This window comes from Mustela lutreola, chromosome 6 (assembly GCF_030435805.1).
Source record: "Mustela lutreola isolate mMusLut2 chromosome 6, mMusLut2.pri, whole genome shotgun sequence".
In the NCBI taxonomy this organism is placed as follows: Eukaryota; Metazoa; Chordata; class Mammalia; order Carnivora; family Mustelidae; genus Mustela; species Mustela lutreola.
In genome coordinates this window covers 20,343,778-20,365,413 of record NC_081295.1, presented here as the reverse complement: position 1 = coordinate 20,365,413, position 21,636 = coordinate 20,343,778, and the positions used below count along the sequence as shown (strand labels likewise).

Sequence of the window (21,636 nt, the reverse complement as noted above, 5' to 3'; positions counted from 1 at the left end):
ACCTTTATTAAGCATAGGTCTGAAAACATGCTACTGTTTGCAAAATGAATTCCCACTTACACTTTCACATTGCTATAGGGAAATGAGTGAGTAACTTTACCTCCTCCCATGGAATGTATTATAAAAAAACACTGCAAACAATCACAGTGCTCTGCCGACTTTCTGAGTTTCTCTAAAATCTGTTCTTGATAAAGACTGCCAAAAACTTTGTGCCCCACAGCCCTGAAAAAAAAAGGATATAAATTACAAAAATACCCTGACATTTATTATTTCAAGATTTGATTACTTCTGAACTAAATGAAAAAAGATTACAGAAAAACTTAAAGAAGCATTTTTACTATACTAATTCTTGTTTCATATGAATAAATCATATTGTGATATTTAAAAGATACTAGATAGAAAATGTAACAAATATAAAGGTCTATAATCCTCAAATATCTTGATAAAATAGCTCATTATCAATAGATATTAAACTATGGTTTTCTAAATTTATCTTATCTTTCTCCTTTTTTTTAAGGTATAAATATGACTTTAATTACATAGTTTTTTCTCATTTCCATTTAACATAAACTCTGATTGCAGTAAGTTTTACACATTGAAGAGCAGAATTTGGTCAACTAGAAAGACATTAAAAAGAAAAAAATTTGAACTAACATATTGGTTTAATATAGGAGAAAACATTGGTCACATCCTGTTATCATTAGTTGAAATGATACACAATAGAAAACTGAAATTCACAAGGCTCTGAAAGCCTTACTGATAATCAAATTTGCAAGGAGCACTTTGATGTATTAAGAAATAATTAAAAAAACAAATGAATGACTACCCGTGACACAGGTTGTGTAACTCAAAAATTATAGAAAAAGTTACACAATTAGTGAAAAGCCAGTTAAGTGGGCAGGTGAATTCATTTAGTGGCTGGTTCTCCCCATATGAAGTTTCTAAGAAGGCAAAATGTAAACTCATGTTTTAAAGTTTTATTTATTAGAGTCATCTCTTCCCCCGACATGGGGCTCAAACTAATGACCCCAAGATCAAGAGCTGCACGCTCTTCTGAGTCAGCCAGGCACCCAGCAAATTCATGTAGTGAAATGATATCACTACACATTAGGAACCTGAGAGACAGACTGCAAATAGAGAAAATAGTAAACATTAGATTTGCAAATAATAAGGAGTTACTTAATTTTTAAACAACAGCAAAAACAGTCTCAATGTAAATGTTCAATGATCATCGTTGAAGCTTTTTACCCCATTAAAGAGAACAGACAGTTATATATTTATGAGAAACACAGCCTTTGGCTGAGCTTTAATGCTGGGACACAGGTCTAGCTTGCACTTCCTAGCAGTCCCGTCAAGTCTGACCAACTGGAAAACTTGACAGAATCAAATAGTGTAGGTAAGAGAACAGTTTATAAAAATAGTTAAAACTTTTGCCACTAGTATTATGTAAGAATCAATTACAAGGAATTTAGTAAATCTACTTTTCATGATTTTTTCTAAAAAATGGTGAGAAAAAACTGTAATAGGGTGACTTTTCAGCACTGAGAAACCCCATCATTTATCCAGGGAATGATGAAGGGCCAAAAAGCCTAGAGGCAGGTCTGGCAGGTAGATCTTGCTTTCCTGTCAGCAGGACCTATTAGAAAGAAGGAAAGATCATTTTTTTTGAGATGACATTCATTTTTTTACATACAGCATGTTCTCACCAGTTATTTCCCGAGCCAGAAATATCGGTGATGAGCTGCTTGCTATCAAACACATCTCTCAATGGTCCCTGCAGAATTTCATTTACTACCCCTTCCTCCATGTCAATCAAGACAGCCTGAGAAAGAGAAATAAAATCGAATTAGCTTATTTGTCTTTAGAGCTAGTAACTCTGTAAATGAATTTATGAACTAAAAGTTGTATTGTTCTTTTTATAGTTTAAGCTTAGTCAAATCTTTATTTGAATGTTTATTTGAATCTGTTTTAAGAATGAAAAAGTGATTTCACTCTGCTCAGGAGGTGGAATACAATTAAAAGGTTGGTTCTAAACTCTCAGTCTACTCCAAAATACCACCTGGGGTGGGGGAAGAACTGACTAATCCCCTCAACTGTTTTTCTAACAATTCTTTTACTCCTGTGCCTATGTGATTGTAAATGTTTTGAGAACAAGGTCTCAGAAACTTAGAAGGCGCCCTAACCAGAAAAAAATTCTCAATAAATATACAGTATGTTAATGCACTTGCCCACGCTGCTCTTCATGAATCACAGCCCAGAACGGTTCAATTCAGATCAGTAAACTTACTATTAGATGCAAACCAAGGCCCTGGATAGAAGTCAAAGGTGATAACAAGGTCCCTACTCCCAAGAAAACCTAATTCATTACCACAAACACTATTGACATGGGCAATAACCTTTACTACTTAGAAGAAAATGAGAATATAAAACATAAAATTAAGTATGGAAAGAAAAATAGAAAAAGATTGGAGGGAAACACAGCAAAATGCAGGCAGGGATAGCTTGGCAATAGGATTATATACCCTTTACCCTCACTGTTTTGTACTTCCATGTTTTCTACACTGAGGAAGACGAGTGAAAACGTAAAATAAATAGTTAAATAAATAAGCTGAAAAAATTCTGAAATAACTTTAGAATACACTACAAAGCTATTAACTCTTTGATTCAGTGTCAGAGAAAGTGCTTGGTTTACGGGCTTTTTTAGTTCTTGTGACCCCGTGACTGTAAGCACTTACAGTGTCTCTATGTGCTTTGTACATAGTACCCCATTTGATCCTCAGAACCCTATGCATAGGTATATAATTACCCCTGCCTTACCCTTGAGAAAACTGAGGCCTAGGAAAGCTATATCACTTAGCTGTGATCACCTGGCTCCATGAAGGAGTAGAAATTCACACTCAGTTAGCCTGGCTGCAGAACCTTCAGTCTTCACCATCAAACGCCATGCTCGCCTATCTATTGAGATAGTGAAGTTGACATTTATGGAGTACTGACTACCATGGAGTTGCAACTTATGCCCATTTAAATTCTGTGAATTAAAGTGTTTGTGGAATTAACTATGCTACGGTAAGCAAGCAACTGAGATAGTCTTACCCAGTATGTCAGAAATATATTTCTAATTGTACAATAGTATATCACAGTAGTATACTAGAAAGACTATAAAATTATGTATTATAAATGTGCTCTTTTATATACAGCAAGCAATATACATATACTTTATGTATATTGGACTACATAGGGTTATTTACTGGCCAGGTTTTTCTAAGATATTTTGATAATATGCAAGTTTTACCTAGATGTTGACTTTTAACACCTAATCAACCATAAGAGAGACTTCACTGTATGGGCAAACAGTAGTATACTACATGTTGTGTAAGATTACAAAAAGAAAAAAAAATTAGCTTATAACGGCCTTGTTCCAAAACAGATTTATTTAAGATAATTTGTGGAAGACTACCCTCAATTACATTGCAATCTGGCAAAGGAAGCAAGAGGAAGAATACAAACTGACATTCAAGCCCCTCTTGAAGTCAGGTTTGATAGAATCATACTGTCAACATCACTGAACATGAAAACGCTGACATGGTATAGAACTTTTTCAATTCTAGTCATATCAAGACTTCGATTTGCTTTTCCCTTGGAAATTAATTAAATGAGGAATTATTCTGGGTTCCTCACACAACCATCCAAGGTCTAGAATCACAGCTGTTTCAGGATTTGATGTTTTTTGTTTTCTACCACAAGAACAACCAGGTGACAGCTTTCTGGGCTTGGAGCTTTCCCTTAATTGTAATATAGGATTTACAAAACTCTGAGTATTTATCCATTAGCCTGGGATACTGAATACAGAGGAGGGACCTGACCACCAAGTTACCTTGCAAAGACTTCAGTGATCACAGTCACTTAATACCAAGATTCCTAAGGAGAAATGGAAGAGAACCTTCTAGGACAAGTCAAAGGTGACAGAGACACACTGATTTATTCTCTCCCAATAGTGTTTTCTCCACCTCCTACTTGCTCACTGATAGGGTACTGGGAAAGAGCTCAAACTGGGAGTGCTCTAGGAAATGTCAATGTTACTTTTTCTGTAAGATTTGGATTGGGATATTAGTGCTCTCCATAGCATGTAGGATACCAAGTTTTAATCATCTGAACAGCCTATAAGCACAGGGTCTCTGCCACTAAATTTTGTTTTCCAAGGACATCTGAGAATTCAGATACAAGGAGACCATTCCCAGGTACCACAAGACAATTGCTATTTGCTCTTCCAGCCACGACTCCAGGTCTGGTCCTTACTGTCTCAATCCCTTCCATCCAAACTGCTTTTCTTTTTTGTTTCAAAGATTATTGATCAATAACTGGAAAAAGCAGGTTGTTGTAGAGAAACAATTGCAGAAGTGTTGTTGCTGGAATGAGATTAAGACTAAATATGGGAGACTGACTCAAATAATTTTTGTTCAAGAGGTCTTAACAGAGTTATGGTATTCACTATAACGAGGCTGGATCTGATCTGTGCTTTGGACTGGAAATAGTAACTGATGCAAAGAAATGTTCCATTATCTTCAAATGAAAAATTAACCTGCATTAGCATGTGTCTGAGGCTAGAATTAAGAGAGCTCCTTTTGTTATCATTTACCCAGATGTATATTTCCCCTGAAACATTTATTAAAAAAATGCTAAGATAGTGTTTTTCCTTTAAGCACAAAATTTCCCCCTAAAGTTCCAGGCAGATATAAATGTCTGCTTAACTATATTTATATTAAAATGTGGCTTAGTAAATACTTTTTTTTTATATATGAGAAGTTAAATTAAAATTTAATTCTGATCGTTAAAGAAATATAGTTATTTTTAAAAGACACACAATATAAGAATCCAAGTATACAGATCTTACTCGTGCTTTCAAAGTACAAATTTTCCCCTTGGAAATACTGCCACCATCACCAACCACTCTGAAAGATAAAAAATGAGTAAAGGTCACAAGATCTCCCAAAGGCTAATACTGCTGTTAGGTAATTAACTCCCGTTTATATAAAGCTACTTACAGGCGTGGTGAGGCAGACTCAAAAGGCCTTTCCTATTTTTCTCCCCTGTTTACCCTCCCCTTAGGCTGAAAAGTGAATACTTTTTTCCCTGGCTTTCTTTGTAGTTAGGGCTGGCCATGTAATCTAGTTCTTACTAATGAGATAAAAGGGAGATATTCTGGGAAGCTTTTCTGATAAAGAGGACCAGAAGTAGTCAGTGCCAACTCTTCCCTTTTCCTACCTTGAACGTGAATAAAGATGTGATGCATGGAATGGAGGCTGCCACTTTATAGTTATGAAAAAACAAACAGGAGGACAAGAAGCCAACACAATAGAAGTAATGAAATGAAAGTACCTTGATCTTTTAAGGAACTTCTCCAAGCCTAGATGGCCTATTTCCAGATTTCTTTATATGGGATAACTGGATACTTTTATTGGAGAAGCCATCATTACTGAGGTTTCCTACTGTAGCTGAACACACATCAACTGATACAATGGTTATGTATCACCGAATATCTAAGCCTGTTCCTAGAATGCCGTGTTGAATTAAAGTAACTACACCTATGACTAAACACAGAGTATATAAGTCAATACAGTTCACAAGAAGATAATATAAGAAAGGAGATTGAATTGAACAGAGATGATGCTATAGGTTGGGTTAGTAAACTATGGTCCTTGGGCTAACTTTCACCAACTGCTTAATTTTCCTAAAGTTTTATTCAAACACAGCCATGCCCACTTGCTTAGGTACTAGTAAGCTATACCTGCATTCCCATTACAACAGCAGAATCAAACAGATGTGACACAGACCTTATGGTTTTCAAAACCTAAAATAGTTACCACCTGGTCCTTTGTAGGAAAGTTTTGTTAACCCCTAGTATAGGTAAATTCTTAGTATACTATTAAAAAGGTATGGTCATTTCCTCAAATGTACAAAATGTACAAAAAATGTGCCCGTGTTTTTGAAAGGTTTTTTTCTTTTTTTTGTGTACTAACATGGAACAGATTCGTCCCTAATTTGAGGCTTGCTTTTTCTCATAGCTCATGGAGATCATACACTCAAGACCTCTTTAGCTGTCTGTTTCCTCAGATCAAAGTCTGGGGTTCACTTTAAAAATCAGATGTATGTTTTACGAGCGTGGTCTTACTTCACTAAATTTCTTTTTTTTTTTTATAAGCTGTTCAGTAAAAGTCATGGACCAAGAAAGATGTTCCAGGTGTTGCTAGTACATAGAAAGAAGAGTAAAATGCCAAGACTCATCTCCCCTTTTTGGATAAACTTGGGATTGGGGAAATAAGAATGCCCTCACGTTAAATTATAAAACAGAGTACAGGAGAGTATAGTTACGTAAGAAAGAATAGCTCCCTGGCTGAGTCTCAACTAAGTAATAATGAAAGGACTGGCCATCAAGGGTAGAGGGGATGAGAGTGGGAATTCAGTTAGAAGGGAAGCACAGAAAAGGAAGTATGACAAAGGCAAATTTGCATCTCTTTAACAGTATTTAGGGGAGAGGATGTTCTAGTTCACAAGGGAGAGGGAATCCTACATAACAGGTATCTCCATATAATAAAGATAAATGACAACAATCATTAAGGTAATACATCTACCTCCCCTTGGTCTGATTCCATGATCACCAAGCAACCCTCTATTATTACTTTTCAGGTAGATTCCCTAGAGAAGAGAAAGTGTTTTTGAAGGGAAAAGAAGATCTGATGCTCCTGAGTTACGGTTCCTACTTCAATTACTACATTGACTTTCTGCTTTTGAATTTCCCATTCTCTTTGAGTTTGGTTTATCTGCCTGTACTGGAAAGCAATGGACTCCTTAACAAGATGTTAACAAGTTTTTAGAGTTTGTAAATATGAGGGTCCAATTCTGGGATTTATCAAGGAAGTAGAGCCTCTAATTAGCCTTCCCTAGGAGATAACTTAACTTAAATACCCAACCAACTAATTCAAACTAGAACTAGAACTTTTTTTCTTATAAGAATTATTTATTTGACAGAGAAATCACAAGTAGGCAGAGAGAGAGACAGGGAAGCAGGCTCCCTGCTGGGCAGAGAGCCCCATGCAGGGCTTGATCCCAGGACCCTGAGATCATGACCTGAGCTGAAGGCAGAGGCTCAACCCACTGAACCACCCAGGTGCCCTTAGAACTAGAATTTTAATTATACGAAGGTGGATCTTCATGATGTATTTTTTAGTTCATGTTCACTACAGTTTAGTTTTATTAATTATTTTGAAAATACACAAACTTAACAATTAAATATTAAAAGCTTACGGATATATCTTGAATGTTAAAATTACTTTCAGATAAAAGATACATATGCTCTTTATTATATAAACAAAAGTAATCTGACAATTAGCACATTCTATTCCTACAACAAATATTCCTGACTACAAATAGTGTCACAGAAGTGTAAAGAATGTATTTTTCTTTCAAAGGTTAGTCATTCTTGAATGCATTAACAACATACCCTGAAGGAAACTTTCATCAGTCTTTCAGTAAAACTTTATTTCAAGGTCATGTTAAAATAAGGCACAGGAGGGGCGCCTGGGTGGCTCAGCTGGTTAAGTGTCTGCTTTCTGCTCGGATCATGATGCTGGGGTCCTGGGATGGAGCCCCACATGAGGTTCCCTGCTCATCAGGGAGTCTGCTTCTTCTTTCCCTCTGCCCCAGTTGTGCTAGTGTGCACTCTCTCTCCAATAAATAAAATCTTTAAAAAATAAAGAGAAGGCACAAGGAAGTTACTTTTTGTTCCTTCAAATGGCCTTAAAAGGAAACTTGCTGTCCTACTCTGCAGAATAATATGAGAAATATGAATGATATGGGAATGAGGGAAAAAAAATGCTTTTTATAATGAGAAAAACAAAAAAGCCAGACAACTTCTTTATAGCTATCAACTGTTTCATTGTCCCTTGAAGAACGCTCAGCCAACCTGATGGCATGAAAAGAATCATTATGATATGTGATAGACTTTAAAGCCATCTTACCTGGTATCCACATTTCTAAAGAAGCTGCTTAATGCCTCATCATAAATTCCTTTCTAAAAAGAAAAAAAGTATATTTATAACATCTGATTAGTTTGACCTCTTTCCCAAATGAAATCCTTTCGATTTAATAATCTCACAATACTGTAATGGTTGGTATTTGGCTATGAGAACAACAGCAAAAATGCAAGTTATCATAAAGTGCTTAGACTGATTCTTCCTACCTAAAGAATAAATGCCATAAAATCTGTGGATTAAGTTTAGCTGAGGGTGCTGAAGAAAGGAGTCCCCACAGGGACTGTAGAACAGGCGCGTCAAACGAAAGCTTCGTCTGGATTCCCGGTGATCATTTTCAAGCTGATTAAATTCAGGAATATAACATATATAATATAACACGACACACGTTACCTAGTTTACGAGTACTTCCCCAATACTCTCTCATCGCTCTTCACAAGAATCCTGTTAACAGCGAGACCCTGACAATCAGCGAGCCTTAAGACTAAGATCTTTGACCATCGTTTGTTCTTTGTCTAACGCCCAAAAAACGTTTAAAAAACCAGGTTGTTCTTTCCTGAGGAGATCCCATTCGCCTTATACTGGTCAAAGAAAAGATCAAATGGACCGATTCTTGCTTATTTGTTGGACGAGCCTCGATAAAAGGCGAGGGCTGGTCTCCGGGCGGCGGGGCCGGTACCTGGTTGACCGCGGCATGCTCCCTCAGCGCCAGATCCCAGAAGCAGCAGCCGATCTGGTTTCCGCACTGGCCCACTGCGATGAGCGAGAAGAGCGAAAGAGAGTAGCCATTAGGTGGCAAACAAGGCCACCCGTCTGCGCGGCGACCGACTGCCCCTGCCCGCCTCCCCCGCCCCCCCGCACAGCTTACCCTGTACGACCACCGACTGGGTCATACTACGGCGCGTCTAGACGAAGGTACCAGGGAGCCCGCGCCCACTTTCGAACTCCCTTGCGAGCTCCGCCTCCCAGCGGCACGCCCACAGGCGCCCGGCAGCCGTAAGTCACGCTGCCGCCGCAAGTCACTGCCGTCGCAACGCTCTCCTCTAGAATCAAGCTAAGTTTTTCCGTCAGAAGGCCGCGCAGGGGTACTTGCGTCCCACCGTTACCATAGCGAATGGGCCTCCGGGCGGTAGATCCTGCTGCTTGCCAACATCTTTGAGCTTCGGCAGCTCCGGAAGCCGGGGTAACTGGCGGGTAATTAGGCCGTGGAGTGGGATTTTAAAATGTGTGTCTTTAAAAGTGTTTATGGCCTATGAGAGCCCTAGTTTTTGTTCAGTCTCGACACCCTGGGAGTTGGGTCAAATTCCGTTTAGTCCGAGTCCTCGGGACGCTCAGCTTTCGAGCGTCTTTCCAACAAGCCCTTTCTTCTAACAGAAAACAATGTCGACGAGCACAAAGAAATCCCAGACAAATAGGCGTGTCAAGCTACTACCGAAACTAGGCAGTTGATACACTTGGACAGAAAAGCGCTTCAGAGAGACAGTCAGTGTTGGTTGAAGCTGTATACTCCCGACATGAACTTCTAGGCCTTTCAGAGTATTCGAAAGTAGTCAAGACATGCATCCAGCCCCAAGAAGCCTATAATCTTAGATACACAGGAAATACTAAAACAATTTTTGTCTTAACTCTATGGTGTGGTGCTGATTGTAAGTTCTGTAGGGTTTGGTGGATGAGGATGTAGATCAGTAAACAGAAGTCTAGTGAAAGAGATGACAGTAAAACTAGGCATTTGATTTATGTCAATTAGATGGAAGGAAGAAGACTAAGACTAAGACATTCCCGGAAATTACCAAGTACCAAAAATTGTCAAGCATTGAAAAACACTCTAAACTGTTACTGATTAATTTAGACCAGACTTCAATTGAGAACTCCAGAACTTCTTTACTGAAATTAATAATTTCCACAAAATTGTGAGGAACTACAAAATCTTAGGATTTTGTAGGAAGCCAACTCCATTAAAAAAAATAATAAAGTGTATGTGCAATTAGTGTGTGGTGATAGTAACCGTAATATTTGATTGACTAGAACACTTTCTTTCCTCCACCAAGACAAATAATTTCTACATTCTCTGATAGCTGGTGAGTTTGAAGTTGCGATGTGTGGTTTATAGTGCTTAGGCTTTCCCACATTTCCATTTGGCTGTTTTTAATTTTAGTATTTATATCCCTTGTGATTAATAGGTAACTTTTAATCCAGAATGTTTTGCAATTGCTAGATTTTACTCTTAACTGCTTATTAGCGAGTGTAGAGTCAGTGGTGGAGGTATAGTTTGGAACCACCAATACCTCACTTCACGTCTTGATATTGAAGTCCCAAAGCCTAGGGCTTCCCAAGTTTGCAAAGTTTGGTCTAGTTTGTAGGCAGTGGTGTTAGTAGGTCTGTGCCAGTGAGTTATGGTGTCAGCTCATCTGGCGGTCTGGCTTCTGCAAGCTCCGTCTTTCATACAGTGGTGAGATCCAAGTCATTAGTCCATGCAGGTCATACATGGGAACAAGTTAAATTAAGAAAGTCCTAACAAGCCTCGTTAATAACTTCAGTTTGGGGAGCATCAGAATGAGAGGCAATTCTGCTTCAGAATCAAGGCAGAGCCTTGTATACTGGCCATTGCAGGACCTTAGTAGAAGCAGAAAAACTTTTAGAGTTTATATTTTACAAGAACTCACATTGAAGTCATATATTTGAGCATAGCCTTGTGTTGAATACACTCCTCATTAGATGGGTTGATCCCCTATTTAAGATATTCAGCAAACTCAGCAGGAAGAACCCAGGCCATCCTGGAGGTTTATACAGAGCTCTAGTGGCGTTATAATATACCTCCTCTGATACAAACAGTGAAAAAAATATAACTTACCTTTCAAACTATAGCTGTACGTAGGAGAATTGGATTTAGAAATACAGAATTAGAGAGGTAGATACAAATACAAAGAGGTAGATTAGAGAGCTGAACATCAGATAACTGATGTTGATGAGAGGCTTGAGATAATCACAGAGAATATTGAGGCAAAGAAAAAAGGTATTAAAACTCTTAGAATATATGTGAAAGAAACAAAGATGGTTTGACATGAGATTAATAAGTGCCCCTAAAATAGAGAACACAGCAAATGGAAGAAGAAATGTCCTTACTGATAAAGAAAATCTATAGATTAAAAGGATACAGGAGTAAGAATTATAGGAAGAGTATTAAGAGTATGCTTATCATGATGAATACTGAGTAATGTATAGAAATGTTGAATGTATTATACATCTGAAGCTAATATTAACACTGTATGTTAATTATACTTCAATTAAAAAGGGATATATCATGTTCCATAGAAAAATTTCTATAGAACAGTCAACACTAAGATATATCCTGGTTAAGTTACTCAGTTTTCAGAATTAAAGAATTCTCTGGGTACCCAAGCAAGAAACAAATGCAGCAGCGTGGGGTGGGGGGAATGTTGGAGAAAAAACAATGAGGGTTTCTTAGACTCCTCTAGAGCACATTCAGTACTGGAAGACATTGAAAATATATTACAAAGCTCTGAGGGGAAATATAATGTGTTCCAGGGAAATTATACTCCTTTGACTTTCCAGGTTGTCACTTGAATATAATTAGAATTTGTGGGGGCTCTATCCCTTTTTATTCCTGTTGGCACACTGCATTTCTGAGCCCATCTCTGTTTCATATAACTTGACAAACACAACCATAGCAACCAATGTTTTACCAGCATTGTCTTCTAACTTCTTCCCCTTGAATTCAAGTTCATTAGTAAGTAATCCATCTTCTAGGTTATCACAAGAGTTTTGCAAAGGTTTTTTTCCAATACATTTGCCATTAATAACATAAATACTATCCTTTCAGCTTCCAGTAACAGTTTCTTTGTTACCTGCTGCCTGACCACTATGCTAGTGACTTATATTTTAGATTTTTGTTACGGCAGTTATTAAATCTGGACCTAAGTCTTTATAAGTCATGATAAACTTTGCTAAGTTGTGGTAACAACTAACCTCTAAGTGTCAGTGGTGTAAAACAATAAAGGTTTATATTTTTGCACAAAATCCATGTCTTTTGGGAGATCACTATAGTTGTGCTTTATGTTTACCTCACTCTGGCACCCAGATTGCTAAACTACCACTATTTGGTACATTCTTGTCTTTGTGGCAAAGGGAAAGACAACTCAAGAGGATCTTGCACTGCAGTTAATGGCTGTTGTTAATGCACTGGCCAAAACTAGTCACATGAGCTCTGAGTAATCATAGGGGGACAGGAATTGCAATTTCCAGAAAGCAGAAAGCCAGAAATATTTGATGAACAACATTTATAACATTACAAGCACTCTCAGACGTGATATCAGAATACAGTATTCCCTCTTCTTGCATATGGACTAGACCTATTAGCTTCTTTCTGATGAATAGAGCTCAAACACAACACAACAGCCATTCTGAGTTGGGGAGACAGAACTGAAAATTCTGTGGGACCAAGGCAGGTAGAATTTTCAGAGCAGAGTGCCAGAGAGTAAGTGTATAGAGAAAGCTCTTGAGATCTTCAGGGAATTTCTCTGAGCCTTAAACTGAGTACCGATTAGTATATGCATGTGGGGATATTACCCAGGACTAAGGAATGAACCACTGGGAAGAAGCAGTCAGAACAAGTTAGGGGGTTCACACAAGGCTGGGACTAGTTTACATTCCCAGTATTTTTAGTGGAAGAACCCTGTAATATCTGGGGGTGTTGAGTACAGTAAGGACATTGCCTCAGTAGTGGAGAGACATTAGCCATAGATGAATGGCTGTTCTGATCTAGACTAGAAAAGCACAAAAATCAAGCCTCCAAAGGGTCACGCTATATACAAGTAACTGTGTCCCAGATCAAAACTTGAAAGTGCTTAGAGGACTAAAATAAAATCCAGCATTAAACATCGTAAATTTACAATGTCTGCCATCAGATGAAAAATTGCAGGATAGGCGAAGATGTAGAAAACACTCCAAATGAGGTTAAAAAGAAATCGGTAAAAGCAAACCAAGAGATGGCATAAATGAAAGAATTAGTAGATGAAGACATTGAAATAACATAATTATACTTAATATGTTCAAGAAGGCAGAAGGAAGCATAGCATGGAAAGATTAAGAAGAGACAAATATAAGGCCTAAGTCAGACATCTAGAGATAAAAAAGAACTCAGTGTCTAAAATGAAAAGTACACTGGGTAGAATTAAGAACAGATTAGACATTGCAAATGAAGAGAGTAGTGAACTTAAAGATTTAACAGTAGGAACTACCCAAAATAGAACCAAATGAGAACAAGAAAGGATCAGTGAGCTATGGGACAACTTCAGACAGCTTTATATATCATAATTGGAGTTCCAGAAGGAGGAAACAAAAACATACATGAAGAGATGATGTCTGAAAAGTTTTCACATTTGATAAAAATTATGACCCCACAGACTTAAGAACCTCAATGAAACTTTAGACACAGGAAATAGGTATTAATCAAATTAATACCAGTGACTAAAAAAAATCTTAAAAACACTCAGAGGAAAAAAAAAAGACACATTACATGTAAAGGAACAAAGTTAAGAATAAAAGAAGACTTAGAAACAATGCAAGTCAGAAAACTGGAGCAAAATCTTTAAGTACTTAAAAAAAGGCCCACAAAACAAAACTGTTGACAGGATTATATACTCAGCAAAAATATTGTTCAAAAATGGAGATGAAAGAAGTGGAGATGAAGTAAAAACATACAAAAATGGAATAAATTAATTGCTAGTAGACTAGAACTGTTAAATGAAAATCTTCATTCAGATAAAAGGAAAATGATGTTGGAGGGAAATCTGGACCTACTGGAGGGGTTCAAGAACACTGAAAATGATAAATATGTGGGTAAATAAAAGACCAGTCACTTTTAAAATTTTCTTTAAAATCTGTTGCTTAAAGAGAAGCTTATAATGTGTTGCGGGGTTTGCAATACATGTAGAAGTGAAATTTATGATAATACAAGATGGGATGGGAAATGGCTCTTTTAGTATGGGTTTGAGTGTAAGTTTCTTTTAGTGTGTGTGAGGTGGCATAATGTTATTTAGGGCAAACAGAAAAGTTAAACATGTAGTATAAACCCTAAAGTAACCAAAAAGAAAACAAAAAGTTGTAAAATAATAAGCCAGTAATGAAGATAGAATAGATTCATAAAATATACTCAGTTGTTTCAAAAGAACAGAGTAAGAAAAAAGGGAAAATAGAACCGCACAAATAGAATACAAATAGCAAGAGGGCATACAAATTCAGTTATATCTATCACATTAAGTATAGATAATTGAAACATGCTAATTAAAAATTAGAGATCATCAGAGTAGATCAGAAAAAGCAAGACTCGACTATATACGGTTTATAAGAAAATCACATTGAATATAAAGACCAAATAGGTTAAAAGTCAAAAAATAGGCAAAGATTAAATTACACTAACATTAATGAATAGAAAGTATCTATATAAATTTCAGACAAAGTAGATTTCAGGACACCTAATATTACTATAGATAAAGAAGGATAGTTTTTAATAATAAAGTTGTCAGTTCATCAGGAGGACATAGCACTACTAACTACTTATATACCTATTATCAGAGCTTCAAAATAATATCTTCAGTCTAACGCTCTCCCAACTGAGCTATTTCGGCGCCTTTTAGAGCTTCAAAATAATATGAAGCAAAAACGGCAGTATAGAAAGGAGAGACCAATGCATTCATAATTATATTTGGAGATTTCAACATCCTTATTTCAGTAATTGATGAGGAAGAATACAGGAAATCAGTAAGAATGCAGAAGACTTGAACAACACTGTCAAACAGGTAATTATAATGGTAGAACAAACACTTCACTCAATGACAGCAGAACACATTTTTTTTTTCAAAGGTAGGTGGAACACTTACCAGGATAGTCCATATTATGACCATAAGCAAGTCTCAATAAATGTAAAATAATTATAATCATACAAAGAATGTTCTCTGCCAACAATGGATTCTCAGAAACCAGGAAAAGAGAACTAGCTACAATATTTCCATGTATTTGAAAACAAAATAAAACAGTTCTAAATAACTCATAGGTCAAAGAAGAAGCCAAGAGGGAAATTTTTAACTGAAGGTAATGAAAATACATCATTTCAAAATTTGTGGAATAAATCTCAGCTAGTGCTTTGGTGGAAATTTATAGAATTAAAAGCTTATATCAAGAAGGTAGTCTCGGGGCGCCTGGGTGGCTCAGTGGGTTAAAGCCTCTGCCTTCGGCTCGGGTCATGGTCCCAGGGTTCTGGGATCGAGCCCCGCATCGGGCTCTCTGTTCGGCAGGGAGCCTGCTTCCTCCTCCTCTCTCCTCTCTCTCTCTCTCTGCCTGCCTCTCTGCCTACTTGTGATCTCTGTCTGTCAAATAAAAAAAAAAAAAAAAAAAAAAAAGAAGGTAGTCTCAAAGATCTAGGCTTCCGTTTTAAAATACTAGAAAAAGAGAAACAGATTAAGCCCAAGGTAAAGAAAAAAAAAGGGAAATACTAAAGATTGGAGAAGAAATGAAGTAGAAAACAAAATTAACAGAGAAAAAATCAAGGAAAACCGAATACATTTCCTGAAAGATTAAAATCCTTTTGTGAGTTCCCTTGCTCATGAAGTCTTCGACTTCGGTTCCTGTTCCTGCTTGGTTTAGCCTCTACTTATTTCTCTGATCTTATTTCTTTTTTATTTTCTCTATTATGTTTATGCTGGCCTTTCATATTTTCTGTTGTCTTCTCTACTGGCACATGATCTTTGCACATGCTGCTTCCTCTGTTTGCCCCATCCTCAACTGTCTCAATGTTTCTAATTCCCACCCATTTTCATCTAGTTAATGTCTACTCATTCTTTAGACTTAGGTTTGATATCCTAGTCTAGGGCATACACTACTCTAACCTGTAAACTCTACTAGGACAGACGCTGTGTCTTGCTCAATATTTTATCTTCAGCACTTAACGTATGCCTGGCTCATGGTGGATTCTCAGCAAATATTTGCTATACGCATGAATTCCTTGTGGTAGACCTGCTGTCTTAGGATATGACAAATTCAAACATTACTCCTTTCCTGCATTTCATGAATCAATATTCTGAGGGTTGAAAGATTATTATTACTGTCAGGCTTATGAGGATTAAGAGAGTATTTAGAGATTTCACCATCTTCAACACCACTCCCGCCTAAATATCTATACTTCACATAGTCCTCCATTTCTCTGTGAAAATCTGCTGGAGAGTTAGGTACTTTTTGGTGATGTATTATTACTGTAGTGCTAGAAAGTTTCATCATTAAGGCTACTGTTTGGTTTATTTCATTGTGTCACCCATACCAAACAAAGAAACTTGGTACAACTTATGCCAAATAAATAGTTAAAAATCATAGTAAATTAGAGAGGAATTTATGAGTATTTCACATGCAGATACTTCACTTCATAGTTTAAAAATATATCAATGACTAGAAAGTGAAATCAATGCTTCAACACTCTGATTTCAAGAATTGTGCACGAAGAAAAGAATGTGTGCTGATGAAATTTTTGTATCTCAGACATTGGCTTTATTCCACGCTAGATTTTTTTTTTTTTTACTCCTCAAAACAACTCTATGATGTAGAAATTCACACCACTTTTTCAGGCAAACTTTTAGTGATTTGCTCAAAGTCTCAGACTTAACATTGTGTTAAAATTCAAACCTAATTTTCCTGTCAAAACCTACCATTTTCCCACAGCCACCTCCACCAGAAAATGTAAATTATTAAAAATTTTTGCCGCCCTAAGGATCAAATGTTCAGGTCCTAATGATACATTAGCTAACAATGGCTAGCAATTATTTCAGTTTGTCTAACTATGACACAGTCAGTTAAATAGTTTCTCCAAGCTAAAATTGCAATCAACTATTCACACATGGTTCCCTAGTAAGAAAAAGAAGGTAGAGGTAAGATTTTGTCTAACATCAACTTAAATATGTAAAATTCCAGCTTCCCATAGTGTAAATCATATGAAAACAGAACAATGGGAAATTAAAAAAAAAATGCTTAATATCATTTAAAAGTTTGTCATCTACTATGAAAACTGAAAAAAGAAAAAGAGTAGCTGAAGAGAAGTGTTCTGACTCAAGGGTTATACTTTAGTATTATATTCAGTGAGGTACACTATTGCTACAGAAGTTGGGAGAGGGAGGGCAGTCCAGAAGATTAAGTTTCACCTTGTTGCTGGGGCTATGAGTTGAGACATTTTATTCTTTAGCAGATAGGAACCTATGTGAAAGAATCCTGATGTCATAATTTTTGGGTGTCACTGGGACAGTTGATCATCATTCCTTTGGCAAAGTTGGTACAAACAGAGGAGAGCCTCAGGGTCCAGGGAACAGAACAGAGGACAGTACAAGGTGTATTCTTATTTTTCAATTGTCCTTATTTCTGTCACTGGGGAATTTCAAGGTTCTTGAGGAAATAGAAAAGAAGAGTTAGTCCAGACTTTAGGGAGAAGATGTAAAGAATCCCTTATAGGAAGAGCCATAGAGAAATTTGTAAGGTACAGTTTGAGGCCTTTGGTATGGGTATAGTTACATTAGATTAGTTTGTATTAATTGTTGAGGGAAAAACTGGAAGCTAACGATAGTGAGGAAATTGGGATATAAAGTGAGAGGAGTCTCATGATTTTGTACAGACTGTAGGTTTAGAATAAAAATAAATTCATTCATAGATTAAAATATTTCATATTGTTGGAGAATAAGGCAGTGACAAGAATAAAACTGTCAAACTGCAGAGACAAATTTTTTGTTGAGTTTCAGCTTGGTGCTGGAGCTATGAAATGTGACATTTTATTCTTTACCAGGTAGGAAACTATGTGAAAGAATCTTCTGATGTAATAATTTCTGGGTGTCACTGGAACATTTGATCATCATTCCTTTGGCAATTCCAGCCTTCTATGGAAAGTCAGTAGAAGCAGTTGATTTATTCACCTCTACGGGAATCAGACTCAGCCTATTTTGGTAAGTCTATGTATCCTTGATTGAATTAGCTAACACTTAATACCTACATAAATAAGATAGTTACACTAAACCATAGATTTTACTGTAGTTTTACTAACTTATCAATGAGCCTTTCATTTTTTTTCCTTGATAAAGGAAACCCATAGTCTATAAAAACCAATATATATTATATTCAAATTCCTAAATTTAGTTTTATTATTTAGTTTTATTATTACCACAACAAACACTTACTTATTAGGCATAGAATACTGCTCTAGGTATAAAAAACAGTTATAAGACATATTTCATTTTTCCCGTCTTTTGTTGAACACATACACGTTTATATAAAATAGTTATTAATGACTGTGTGCCACTGTTCTAGATATTAAGGATTCAGTCAGTGGTGACAAAGATAGGCATGAAATGGGGAGAGGATGCAATGATAAGAAAAACATTTACCAAAAATTAGTTCTCAACAGGGGATGATTTCTTCCCCTCTCCACCGGGGAACATATGGGAATGTCTGGAGACATTTTTGTTTGTCACAACTTTGGAGGAGGGGTGCTATTGGTGTGTAGTGGGTGGAGGACTTCATGGTATAGAACATCCTACAGAGCACAGGCCAGCTTCCTCTCTCCCCAACAAAAAGCTATGTGGCCCCAACTGTGCATCGTGTCACAGTAGAGAAATCCTGATTAGAGTGGTACCTGTTCCAAAGCCAAAACAGAGGGTGCTAGGAAAGCTTCTATAGTGGAGTGGTTATGGAAAGCTTCTCTGACCAAGTGAAATGTAAATTCAGACTTAATGAATGAGTTGGTCCTAACAAGTAAGGAGTGGGGAGCAGTGGGGTGAGGGAAGAGTTCTAAGAAGAGGCTATAGTAGGCAGTAAAGAACTTATTTTATATAGTTGTGTGTGTATGTGTATTATACTTATATCTCATATGTATGTTACATTGTGTGTGTATGTATACATAGATTTAATAATGCCCAGCAGCATCTCCTGGGTACTAATAGTTAACATTTATTGAGCATGAACTATGTGTTAGGCACTGCATTTTACATGTATTACCTTTTTTAATCCTCACTATTATCCTGGAAAGAGATACTATTATTCCCGCTTTATCCTTGGGAAACATACTTGGTTAAGTACCTTGCTTAGGATTTCATAGTTGAACTCTCCCACTTTCTTAACTAATATGCTGTAATTATGGGGGGGCGCTGATGAATGATCATCAAGGACAGGGTTAAGGGAAGCTATCGTGGAGGATGTGGGGCTTGGCTCTACTAGAAAGGAAGAGAAGGGCTTGGCAGAGAGTTGGGGATTGGAAGTAGGGGCTCAGGCTTGTTGATTGTAACATCCACTTCAAACAAGCTAGTTTTTTTCCCAATAGAGCAGAAAGAGATTTCAGTAATGTTAGCCACAGGACACAGTTTACTTCTTTTTTTTTAATTTATTTTTTATTTATTTTCAGGATAACAGTATTCATTATTTTTATACCACATCCAGTGCTCCATGCAATCCGTGCCCTCTCTAATACCTACCACCTGGTTCCCCCAACTTCCCCCCACCCTGCCACTTCAAACCCCTCAGATTGTTTTTCAGAGTACCATAGTCTCTCATGGTTCACCTCCCCTTCCAATTTCCCCCAACTCCCTTCTCCTCTCTAATTCCCCATGTCCTTCATGATATTTGTTATGCTCCACAAATAAGTGAAACCATATGATAATTGACTCTTTCTGCCTGACTTTTTTCACTCAGCATAATCTCTTCCAGTCCCGTCCATGTTGCTACAAAAGTTGGGTATTCATCCTTTCTGATGGAAGCATAATACTCCATAGTGTATATGGACCACATCTTCCTTATCCATTTAGCATTCAAATTGTATGTGAGGGGGAGTTATATAATATAACATTCATATACTTTTATAGATAGTTTAAAATGTCAGTTTCAGAATGTTTTTATATACCTGTGACAAAATAATAACATTAAAGACGCCAAAGAACTTTTTGAAGACAACTCAGCCCCATGCCATTATTTTAACTTTCTGATCTAGGTTTTCAGTGAATTATGCCTTTTCGGTTTGGGACCCAGCCAAGGAGGTTTCCAGTAGAAGGTGGAGATTCTTCAATTGGGCTGGAATCTGGACTGAGCTCCAGTGCTGCCTATAATGGGAAAGAGATGTCACCAACTAGGTAAGGTCTGCTTATCCTGATGACTGAGGAAGTGTGTAATGACTCTTATCAATGTAAGCTTGAGTTGATGATGTTCAATATTGGCAAGAACAAAGTCCAGGGCCATTAAGTTAACATTAACAAACATTGCTATTATGGAATTAGTATTAACAGATTCCAGGTTTTCTAAGCACTAGTCTGTTTTCGGTACCTCTGTTAAGTCTCAGTGATAGACCAGTTCTTTTTTTGGGAAGGGGGGTACATTTTTAGTTAGATTGTTGTTATTGTTGTTTTTGATATTTACAAGAAAGATGACATTCATTTGAACAAGTAAATCTTTAAGACTACTATATGCCAGGCATAAGGCTACAAATATTAAGAAGTCCCCAACCTCAGATTTAGTGTCACTTCGGCTTTGATTTGACTTTCAGCAGAAAGACAGTAATACAGAGTATGAATGTTTTATAAAGCAAAATCATTTTCTACAAACGAGAAAAGTATAACAAAGCGGATTTGTTCCACTTTGCTGCTGCTTACCAGAGCAAACCGTCAAATACTACCTTGTTAGACTCCATTCTCACGGCTTGGAAATTTTTAGAACACAGATTTGAGCTTAATAAGTCAGGTACTTTAAAAATCAGAGTTATTCAAGGATGCAGTACTATTTTGGGAAGTACTAAACACTTGTCTTTAGAAACGTCTTAGGTTAGGTATTATCTGGTGGGAATGTTAGAACAGAAATTCAAGCACTAGATGTATTTTGGGACTAGAAGTCGTTTAAAGATTCTTTTAAACCTGAGATTCAATCAGCATTTGAATAGTATATGGAATAGTATGTTCAGTTGTATATTTTTCCACAAATATTCCAGTTTTTAGGTCACTCAGTTGAATGATTTTAAGGTGCATGTATGCATAAAGTGCCATAGAATCATCACTATGTTTACAACTATGCACTCCCCCCACTCCTCTTTTTTGCCATTGAGCAATCACTGCATATCATTCAAGATGATCATCCAGAGGGTTATTTTATATTTATGAATTTCTGCATCTAAATGTATGGCAACAACCAGAACTACTTTGCAGCATAAGTCTAAAATGTCTGGCTCATCAGTGCCACTCTGTTATAATTATATTGTGACATTCAAAGTTTTTAAAATGATTTAAAACAGTTGATGCGCAAGCTTTGCTGCTCTGAAAAAATTTCCTTTTTAGTATCTAACCACATGTCATTTGCTCTTTTCTCCAGGCAACTCCGAAGATGCCCTGGAAGTCATTGCCTGACCATAACTGATGTTCCTATCACTGTCTACGCAACAATGCGAAAGCCACCTGCACAAAGCAGCAAGGAAATGCATCCTAAATAGCATCATTAAGCCTTTTGTAGAGGTTTGACTAGGTCAAGGGTAATGGGCCAGTATCATCTTATGATCTGATAAACAAATAAAAGTGGTGGCACCTTTGGATGA

At 36.9% G+C, this 21,636-nt stretch overlaps 2 protein-coding genes across 7 annotated transcripts in view; one reads left to right on the top strand and one right to left on the bottom strand.

Annotated features, from left to right (window-relative positions):
* Positions 1–9,042, bottom strand: part of TUBE1 (tubulin epsilon 1) — a 17,069-nt gene extending 8,027 nt beyond the window's left edge. Inside the window, exons 1-6 of one of the 4 annotated variants that reach the window (XM_059176813.1) lie at positions 8,896–9,042; positions 8,707–8,780; positions 8,016–8,068; positions 4,892–4,949; positions 1,707–1,822; positions 101–222 (exon numbers count right to left, since the gene is read on the bottom strand). In XM_059176813.1, coding sequence (XP_059032796.1) covers positions 101–222; positions 1,707–1,822; positions 4,892–4,949; positions 8,016–8,068; positions 8,707–8,780; positions 8,896–8,920 — 448 coding nt within the window. In that variant the 5' untranslated portion in view covers positions 8,921–9,042. Of the gene's footprint in view, positions 1–100; positions 223–1,706; positions 1,823–4,891; positions 4,950–8,015; positions 8,069–8,706; positions 8,782–8,895 lie in introns of those variants that run through there. The other 3 variants (XM_059176814.1, XM_059176816.1, XM_059176815.1) reach the window with 3 other exon arrangements.
* Positions 9,036–21,636, top strand: FAM229B (family with sequence similarity 229 member B). Of its 3 annotated transcripts, none has more exons than XM_059176818.1 (4): positions 9,036–9,221; positions 17,863–18,019; positions 20,053–20,191; positions 21,417–21,636. In XM_059176818.1, the coding sequence occupies exons 3-4, from the start codon at positions 20,067–20,069 to the stop codon at positions 21,532–21,534; spliced, it is 243 nt and encodes an 80-aa protein (XP_059032801.1). In that variant the 5' UTR covers positions 9,036–9,221; positions 17,863–18,019; positions 20,053–20,066; the 3' UTR covers positions 21,535–21,636. The 3 variants fall into 3 exon arrangements, with proteins under 3 accessions (XP_059032801.1, XP_059032800.1, XP_059032802.1); XM_059176817.1 differs by having other exon boundaries at positions 9,038–9,210; XM_059176819.1 differs by lacking the exon at positions 9,036–9,221 and adding an exon at positions 17,334–17,413.